We start from the raw sequence: 10,726 nt of genomic DNA, 5'->3' as shown, positions 1-10,726 counted from the left end.
AAAGCATTTTGATTTTACTAAATATCTTTTGGTGGATGATTTAAGTACAGTATCTAAATCAGCCCTGACAATGGATGCCTGAAGACAAATATAGGGTTAAGCAAAGGTTGAAGTATTAGTAGAGGGTGCTGAGGCAGGAAGTCACATACAAACTCTTTCAGCCACAACTAGTGTGGGCCTCCAATTTTCCCATAGGCCCCTGACAAGATAGCTAAGCTTCCCCCAGCCTGGTGTTTTCTGATAACTCTGGGGTGTAAAGAAAGAACCTGTGTAACAGATTTCTTAGCTGATAAGAGGTATCCTTTTAATTAAAAATGAATTTTTAAATTATCAATAAATTCCTATGTACATGGATAGAATCTATCCAACAAATTGATAAGTAATTTAGTTTGCTATATTTTCTTTATCAGCTTTTTATATAATGTCATCCTATTTTGCCAATAAAATCTTTTGGACCCTTGAAAAATGAAAAGAAAATATGACAGTAAAAGATTTTTTAAAAAAATTTATTGCATATAGCACCCTATTTCTGTTTTGCTCAGCCTCCTTCCTTTCCCTCAGATTATCTTCTAGATCACTAATTCTCTCTTTGCTTCATTTACCCTAGCTGTTAGAATATCCAGTTTAGACAGCATCTCATTCCTAACCTTTTTTAGTTTGGGCTGACAAGCTCTCATTTCTGCTCTTAGAGATACTATTATTGTCACTAATACTTTTTCTAGTCTAGCTATTGACTTTATGATTGCTTTCCTGAATTCTATCTCTGACATCTTGCTTATATCCATACACATTAGTCCTGTAGCAGAGGACATTGTCTCTGTTTCTTTTCTTTGTTGAGAGTTCCTCTTCCTAGTCATTCTGTCAAGGGATGGTTGAGTGAATGAACAGAGTCCAAAATTTCAACCACAACCCAAGCAAGATGCACCCTAGCAAAATCTGGATGGTCCATAGCCACTACCGAAAAAACAAAGACAAAATGAAACACAAGAATAAAATTTTTAAAATTAAAACATTAAAAAATGGGGGCAGGGAAAGGGGCGTCCATAATGTGTCCAGAGTGTGGACAAACCAGGGTGTTTCAGTTGTTCCTGGGTGTATTTTGGTCTGTGTGTTAGAGGACACTAAATTGCAAAATTATAAGGAAAGTAAAACTTGTATATATATAAAGGTAAAATTGAATAGTGAAAAAGGGCTATAATAAAGCATATATTTATAAAATATACAGGTATGAAAAAATAAAAGTTAAAAAGATACTATGAAATATAAATTGATATAATAAACATCTAGTTGAAATGAGAAGGTAAAAAGAAAAAAACAGTGAAAAAGCATAAGAAAAAGAAAAAAAATAAAAAGGAAAAGGAGAATTTTATCTGAAAAATAAATATATAATTTTCCCCTGGTGTTGGGATTTTTGGGACTTCATCAAGATTAAAAGATTCTGCAGAGCAAAGGAAACACTCAACAAAACTAAGAAGCAACCCATGGAATGGGAGAACATATTTGCAAATGACATTACAGATAAAAGGTTCGTATCCAAGATCTATAAGAACTTCTCAAACTCAACACCCCAAAACCAATAATCCAGTCAAGAAATGGGCAGAAGACATGAATAGACACTTCTCCAAAGAAGACATACAAATGGCCAACAGACATAGGAAAAAATGTTCAATCACACTAGCGAGGGAAATACAAATCAAAACCACAATGAGATACCACCTTACACCAGTTAGAATGGCAAAAATTAACAAAGTAGGAAACAACAAATGTTGGCGAGGATGTGGAGAAAGGGGACACTCTTACACTGTTGGTGGAAACGCAAAGTGATGCAGCCACTCTAGAAAACAGTATGGAAGTTCCTCCAGATGTTAAAAATAAAGCTACCTATGACCCAGCAATTGCACTACTAGGTATTTATCCCAAAGATACAGATGTAGTGAAAAGAAGGGGCACTTGTACCCCAAAGCTCATAGCAGCAATGTCCACAGGAGCCTGTGGAAGGACCCAAAATGCCCTTCAACAGATGAATGGGTAAAGAAGATGCAGTTCATAAATACAGTGGAATATTACTCAGCCATCAGAAAGGATGGATAGCCACCATTTGTGTTGACCTGGATGGAATTGGAGGGGTTTATGCTAAGTGAAATAAGACAAACAGAGAAAGACAATTATCAAATGATATCACTCATATGGGGAACATAAAGAATAGCATGGAAGACCACAGGGAAAACTGAATGGGAAGAAATTAGAGAGGAGACAAACCATGAGAGACTCTGTACTCCAGGAAACAAACTGAGGGTTACAGAAGGGAGGGGGTGGGGGGATGGGGTAACCAGGTTATGGGTATTAAGGAAGGCACTTTTTATGATGAGCACTGGGTGCTATATGGAAATAATGAATTGTTGAACACTACATCAAAAACTAATGATGTACTATATGATGGTAAACAGAACTTCAAAAAAAAAAAACAAAAAAAACACAAAAAACAAAACAAAAAATTAATGATGTACTCCATGCTCGCTAACTGAACATAAAAAAAAAAAGGAAAGTTATTTCAGGTGGGAAATAAATATGCCTGAAGCTCAACATTGATGCAATGGAAACAAAGGTGAAAAGGACATTTTGGATGATCTCAGTAAGGAATACTTACCAAAAAAGAAAAAAAGTAAACTGGTATGAATGATAGTTTCTGCACTAAGTGGAGCAGAAACGTGTGAAAGAAAGAGAAAACCTAACCACAGACTATGCTACAAACTACAAATATATTGTATATTTGTATATATTTATTTGTATACTACAAAACATATTTATTTACATATTTACTATCCATAAATTCTAACATATTTTTATTAACAATTCTGCTCACTTTTATACACCAGGATTGTTGATAATTTTTTTGTCTATAAAATTATGGTATATAATGACTATGGGGTTATAAAAGCAAAGAGCCATTTAACCTCTGAGGGGTAACATGATTACCCAAGGTTCCAAATTTCCATGTAGACTTCAGAGGCAGGTTGTACTGCTCATGTCCCCCATCTTAGGCTGCTAGCCCATCAAAAGAATGATGACTCAAATAAATGAACATCTTATTATTTGAGAGGAATTTCTATGTATTAATAAAGTCACACTCCATAGAGTACTTGACTGCATGTTAAGAACAGTTACTACAATGCTGCATAATGTCTGGTGCATAATCAATATTGAATGAGTGAATAATGATTAAAGGAAGATGGGTATAGTCAGGAAATTGTAGAGCAAAAAAATAGTACTGGAGGCAAGGGACTTTTTTCCTACTTCTCTCTGATTCAGACTCAGAATTCTAGCTAGATCTCTTTGAGAAAGCACAATTTAACTCCTGCTTAAAATGTGTAATGAGAAAGAAATTTAATCTGAGATTATCAGTGAAGTAGCAAAGGGCTTATCTTTTTTAAATAATTTTTATAAGATTTTATTTATTTATTTATTTGACAGAGAGAGAGAGCACAAGAAGGGGGAGCAGCAAGCAGAGGGAGAGGGAGAAGCAGGCTCACCACCTAACATGGACCCTGATGCGGGGCTGGATCTGAGGCATGACCGGAGGCAAAGGCAGATGTTTAACCAACTGAGCCACCAAGTTGCCTTGCAAATAGCTTAATATTTTCCCTGCTTTCAGCAAGATTTCATCATTTTATGAATGTGAGCTGTTCATGCCATTTTTCTCTGTTAATTAGTTTGCATCCTGGTAACATTTTGCTATGAAAAGGTCTTTAAAAAATATGTGGATCCATCTACACACAAAACAAATTCACGTTAAATATATTCTATTTCCCTTCCAACCCTCACTCATTACTCAATAGAAATTTCTAGAGCCCCAAAAATATATCAGATGCACTGATGGTTGCTGAGGCTTCCAAAATCTGGATCTTGCCTTCAGAGAGCTTCAGATCCACTGAGAAACACCCAAAGGGGAGCAGAATATGATAAGACCATGTTATAAACGGGAAGGTAGTGGCAGCACAGAGTGCTATGAAAGCATTTTTGAGGGACACGCAAGAAAGCTCCTTGGAGTCAGGAAGTCTTCCTAGATGGAAACACATCAATAATGGGACACAAAGGATGAAAGGGAATCATCAGAGTGAATAAGCATGTGTTGGCCTGAGAGGATTCCTAGGAAAGGATGCATAGCAAAGACCAGGGGGTGAAAAAGAAAATCTAATCATTTCAATATGTTGTGGCTATCAGCTCATCTATGTATTCAATAATTCATTACTGAGCCCCTACTGTGTATTGGGTTATAACCAGGATACTGAGCTCCTGAAAGTCTAATTAGTCAGAAATGAAACTGGAAAGTTAGTGACAGGGAAGATCAAGAGTCTTATCATTGTGTTAAAGCTGAATGCCAAGTACCATGGGGAACACATTGAAAGGGTCTTCCATATCTTTTCATGACCTGTAGCTCATCTCTCTTGGCACTGAATATTACTCCACCTTCTGATGCTGTAGTTTATCTCTCCTAACCTATTGAAGGATGTCTTGGTTGCTTCCAATTGTATGGACAATTATGAACAAAGCTGCTGTTAAACATTCGTGTGCAGGTTTTTATGTGGACATAAGTTTTTGAATGTTCTGAGTAAATGCCAAGGAGTGAGATTGCTGGATTGTACGGTAAGAATATGTTTAGATTTATAAGAAACTGACAAACACTGACAAACTGTCTTCCCAAATGGCTGCACCATTTTGATTTCCCACCAGCAATAAATTATGAGAGTTCCTGTTGCTCCACATCCTCACTAGCATTCATTGGTGATGGTGTCCCATATTTTGGCCTGCCTAATGGGTGTATTGTGGTAAAACCACCTTTGAGTCATTTGCTTATCCAAAATGTTCAGACTAATTAATTCAAGAAGGCTTATGGACTTGAAGCCGATTGGTCCAGACCTCACAATTAAAATATGACAAGTTCAGATTCTATGCCATGTTTGATCTGTCATAAAGATATTGATCCCATCCATCATTGTGTATTCTAAGATCCAAAAAGTGTGCATTGGTCAACTTATGTTGAATTATACATACAATACTCTTCTTACCTAAAGTCAGATTTTATTCCAAGGGCAATGGGCCATTACCCACTCTTTCTGAGGAGGGAGCAATGGAATCAGAATTGTCTGTTAGAGTGCTGTTTCCTTCATTCTTCAGGTCTAAGGACTCACATTTTACAAGTAGAGTCTTTGCAGTTCAGAGAAAAATGTGAATGTCAGATTTCTGGGTGGGAAGGAGTGAAATAGCAGACACGTGCTCCCACATGATAAGGTAGCAAAGATGGAAAACAGAGAATCCTCTCTGAAGAGACTGGGTAGCTACTAAGGGAAGAAGAACTAGAAGGGATGAGGTTAAAAATGGAGGGTAAACTCGGCTGAGGTGAGCAGCAGCAACAACAACAATTACCATGAGAATTGTCATTTCTGGGTACAGGATGGAACTGAAGATCCAAGTTTTATGCACATTGAGAGCAACTGCTGAGACATGAAGGAATCTGCAGAACTTTGGTCAGAGATCTAGGGAATCTCATGGACACATCAGTTTTTCCCTTGATTCATTTGTGAAGCCACATAGCATAACCAGGGGAGAAACAGACTTTTTTTAAAAAACACTACTTTTAAAAAACAATATTATCTTCTTCCCTTACCAAACTGTTTTAGAGATTTATCACATTGTATTATTGGTAGTTTGTTCCTCTTCAGTAAGAATAGTATTCCACAGTATGGTTCTACCACATTTTGTATACTTATTCACTAGCTGATGGACATTTGAATTGTGTCCAGGTAATGCCCATAGTGAATGATGAGCTGTGAACATTCATGTACAAGCCTTTGTGTAGATATATATTATCATTTCTCTTGGAGTGATACCTAAGAGTGGAATTGCTGCGTTAAATGTTAAGTGTGTGTTAGCATTTTAAGAAACTGCCAAATGTTTTCAAAAGTGGTGGTGCTATGTTACATTTCTACCAGCAATATGCGAGAGTTCCTGTTTCCCCACAACCTCCCCAACAGTTGGCATTGTTGGTCTTTTTAAATTTAGCATAGAGATGCTCAAAATATTCTCCCATGACTCATACTTTCTGTAGGGTGTATAGAAAAAGTATTCTATTCATTGTTGATACAGTCCTTATCACCTTCTTTTGTTTGTCTGTTTGTTTGTCTTATTGTGTTGGTTAGAAACTTTGCCCAACTGTAGCTAATTAACTATTCTGAGCATAGTTAAGGTAAGTTAGGCTAACCTATGAGGTTTGGTAAATTGGGAATATTTCATGCATTTTTTACTTAAGATATTTTCAACTTATGATGGGTTTATTGGGACATAACTCCCTTGTAAGTCAAGGAAGACTTGTGGTTGAAATCATACAAATGGGAGCCCCTTCAAATTGCCTTCTTTCCCTCTGAAATAGGCATCTAAGTTTCCTGCATATATTTTCTTACCTTAATAGTTCATTCTTTTTAGTGCTGAATAATATTCCATTCTCCAGATGTACAATAGTTTATTTATTTATTCACCTACTGGAGGACATCTTGATTGCTTCCAAGGCTTGGTGATTATGAATAAAGCTGCCATGAATATCCATGTGCAACCAAAATGCATTAATTTTTTTCATTTACTTTGTGGTTAAATCACACCTTATTTCTCTTTTGCTACTTTGTTCTCTCTCTCTTTTCTACTTTGTTCTCTCTCTTTTTCTCTCTCTCTCTCCCTCTCTGTCATTGCAGTAAGAAAACACTTTGGTTGTGGATCCAATGACTAACCATTTGTTCATTAATTTTAGGTAGGAAAGGGAATGCATTATATGGGAAATGATATCAAACTCTGGCTAATAGGTAGAATGCCAGGAAGTGTGTTTCAGCTTTCTGAATTGTAGATTCTCACTCTGTCTTCACTATTTAATATTATTGATTTCAATGGAACAACAAGAGAGTTGACCCCAGAAACCAATTTAAAACAGTTTCTACTTGGGGCACCAGGGTGGCTCAGTCAGTTAAGCAACTGTCTTCAGCTCAGGTTGTGGTGCCAGGGTCTTGGGATGGAGCCCTGCATCAGGCTTCCTGCTCAGCAGAGAGTCTGCTTGTCCCTTTCCATCTGCCTCCTGCCACCAACCCAGGCTCCTGCTCTGGCTCATTCACACATGCTCTCTCTAAAATAAATAAATAAAATCTTTAACAAAATAAAATAAATAAATAAAAAAGAATCTACTCTAAATATTTATATGTTTGCACAACTGATTTGTATGAACTAGTGGAGATATATATATCTCCCATACAGACTTTATATATATATATACGAATTTAAATAATTTTTTTAGTTTAAGATTATAGTGGGTTTTTTTTTTTAGATTACAATCTCTGAACTACCAAAGGATGTCTGTTCTTGTGTGGTCTGGCCTCTAAGTCCAATGTTTTGAATGTTAGAATGTCATTAAAATATTTTCCTTTATAATCCACAAAATAATGTACATTTTTTTTTGTTCTGGCTTAATTGTTTTTCACGAAGTTACCCTTACCTATAGCATCTTAATACCCCACAAAATTAACTGTTTGCAATTAATTTTGGTATGCAAGAATCAGTACTTGTTCACTGATCACTGTAAACCTGTAGTCCAACTGCTGGCCTTCACTCCCCTCATGACAGGGATGGTCCACAAACTCCATGAGCTAGTCCCTGCGTTTTTCATTCACATCTCTCTCTTTTCTTTCTCAGAGTTGCTTAGTCAATAAACTTCTTCAAATTAACTGTGTGCTTCATTTGAAAATAGTAATGGGCACCAAAACTTTTTCATGGCTTTTTTCATCTCTGAATTTCTCAGAGTATAGATTAGGGGATTGAACATAGGAACAATGATGGTGTAAAATAGAGCAAATATTTTGTCCTCAGGAAAAGTAGTAGGTGGTCTAAAGTAGATAAAGATTGCAGGCCCAAAAAATAAGATGACCACAGTGATATGAGACCCACAGGTGGAGAGGGATTTGCGTCTTCCCTGAGCTGACATATTTCTTAAAGTGAACAATATTATCCCATAAGAAACAAATAAGACAATAAAGACTACTAGGCCAAACATACCTGAAAAGGCAACCACAAGGACACCAGTGATACGTGTATCAGTACAGGCCAAATTTAGCAAAGGAAAAATATCACAAAAGTAGTGATCGATTTCATTAGGACCACAGAAAGGCAAACTGATTGCAGTGGAAAATAGAGGAAAGGCATGGATGGCCGCACCAGCCCAAGCAGCTAAGACTAGGAGATGGCACCTTGTCCTGTTCATGATAAGTAGGTAGTGGAGAGGTTTGCAGATGGCAGCATAGCGATCAAAGGCCATGGCGGTAAGAATGAAGATCTCAGTGCCTCCAAAGAAGTGCATTGTAAAGATCTGTAACATGCAGTTACTGTAGGAGATGGTTTTTCTTTCCACTAGCAGGTCAGCAATTAACTTGGGGGTAACCGTAGAAGTGTAGCAGATGTCCATAGCGGATAAGTGGCTGAGGAAGTAGTACATGGGTTGATGAAACAGAGGGCTGCATTGAATGGAGACAAGGATCAGAAGGTTTCCTGCCAACAGGGCAACATAACAGAATAAGAAGAGCACAAAGCAAAATATTTGCGTGTTCTGGTTATATGAAAGTCCTAGAAGTATGAATTCTGAGATGTTTCTCTGGCTTTTCATATATTTGGCTTTAGTGTATGCTTCCCTAAGGACTTAAATTTCTGAAAGAAAGAAAAGATAATTCTAGGTGAATGTTAATTGTATGAACATTATATATAAAACATTAAAATGCATATTTTCACAAATAGTGTTAAGAATAATTATTCTTGACTTATTGAATTAAACTATGTTTTTATTTTAATGCTTCCTTTTATAAATCTGTCATGAAATAATTTTATAATGGCAATAATGAGAATAATTACATATTTACTCAATATTATTAGTAGTTATTTAAAATACTTAAATATTATTTGCAAATACATTTTATTACTTTTAATTATATATTTAGATAAAGGACTGCTAATTATATTATTTAGTCTAAAACAAGGGAAGATTTTTTTCATATTTTGCAATTCTCATAACTTACAAATAAAATCAACTCTCCTTTTTTTAAAAATTATCTGAGAAAATTCCCTTAATTTTCCCAGGAATGAATCTTAAAGAAATGCACATTTGTTTGAACTACTGAACTATAATTTGTGTAGAGCATACTATACTTTCCTATGTGGTCAAACATTGTGCAAGAGTCATGTTAAACCAACGCAATTGCTCTTACATTAAAAAGCAGAGTAGTTAAAAATAATACATCAAAAGAGAGAATATCAATTAATGACCGATATTTTGAAAAATATTCAGGAAAACCATTCTTTTTTGTACATATTTTTCATGAGTTAAATAAAATTTAAAAAATATATGCTGTAACTGAAGATTGTGATAGCAATAGACAGAGGAAAGATCACATTGTTGAATCGCCCAAGTGTATTTGAATTATGCATATGACATGGTTTTGGCTGAAATTTTCACACTTTTTTTTTTAACTTTTTTTAAAAAAGATTTTATTTATTTATTTGACAGAGAGAGAGAGAAACAGCGGGAGAGAGAACACCAGCAGGGGGAGTGGGAGAGGGAGAAGCCGGCTTCCCGCTGAGCAGGGAGCCTGATGCGGGGCTCCATCCCAGGACGCTGGGATCATGAGATGAGCTGAAGGCAGACGCTTAATGACTGAGCCACCCAGGCACCCCGAAAGTTTCAAATTTTAGATACAATCTAAAGATCAAATGACATAAAAGGGGCTAATACTGAAAGCAACTTGAAAACAAACTTTGTGGTGAGTTAGAATTCAATGATATTTGTTGCAATAATGAATAAATGAAATATTCAGGAATTCACATCTTTGTATCTAATGTATATCTTAGGATATCATTTAATTACTGCAAAATGAATATGGAATTAGAGAAAGCACATCCAAGAGATATCTTACCAACTAATGAGGAAATATCTGATTCTAGTGTGTTTGCAAAGCTAGCACCTTCTATCTTAGTCTGAATCTCAAATGACAGACATATCTGGGCCCCCAGAAGTCTATTTAAAAAATACAAAATGTTTTTTGCAATATTATTTAGCAACCATCATCTGTAGTGACTTGCAAATTTAATGTCTATGTTATTGATAGTCTTCAGGAAGATTTTTCATAGCAAATAGATGACAGCTAGGGCATTTTTAGAATGGTCTGTACCATAAGACATTAATTCTATTCTAAATTACTATTCAAAATTCTAATCTCATAAAATTAAAATTTTCAATTTGTTTACTTTTTTCCAGTATCACAAACAAGGATCCCTAGTCTCCTTTATATAACAAAATAAAATATGTCACTGAGTGTTCAGCAGTTAACAATTACTAAGTAGTACTGAAAAGCTTTAGGAGTGTGAGGATCATTGACCTATCTTCTACTTATTGCAACTGATACTAATCTTTATTTATGAGGTAGAAACAATGTTAATTTTTCAGGTATGCCTAATTCCTAAAACAAATTGATTTATAGGTAACTTTTATCTAAGTAGACTGTGAACAATAGAAGATATGGAAATCATTGACCAATTCAAATCTGATTCTAAACAGAATAGACATACCAAGAAATCTAAGTAATTTCTCAAGATTGAAAAGTAATACACTGTACATGTTAAAAGACAGAAATCCTGTTTCTTCCTCAAT

At 35.5% G+C, this 10,726-nt stretch overlaps 1 protein-coding gene across 1 annotated transcript; it reads right to left on the bottom strand.

Annotated features, from left to right (window-relative positions):
* Positions 1-7,756: 7,756 nt before the first annotated feature.
* On the bottom strand, positions 7,757-8,692 carry LOC114204235 (olfactory receptor 4P4-like). The gene has a single exon (XM_028097389.2). It carries the CDS (start codon positions 8,690-8,692, stop codon positions 7,757-7,759), a length of 936 nt encoding a protein of 311 aa, XP_027953190.2.
* Positions 8,693-10,726: the final 2,034 nt, after the last annotated feature.

The sequence above is a fragment of the Eumetopias jubatus genome, unplaced genomic scaffold, assembly GCF_037043125.1.
Source record: "Eumetopias jubatus isolate StellerSeaLion01/CBP00866 unplaced genomic scaffold, mEumJub1_p1.0 scaffold_13, whole genome shotgun sequence".
In the NCBI taxonomy this organism is placed as follows: domain Eukaryota; kingdom Metazoa; phylum Chordata; class Mammalia; order Carnivora; family Otariidae; genus Eumetopias; species Eumetopias jubatus.
This window is presented reverse-complemented; position numbering and strand designations above follow the sequence as displayed.

Coding starts and splice junctions, on each gene's coding strand:
- LOC114204235 (XM_028097389.2), bottom strand. CDS start 8,692: ATGAAAAGCCAGAGAAACATCTCAGAATTCATACTTCTAGGACTTTCA.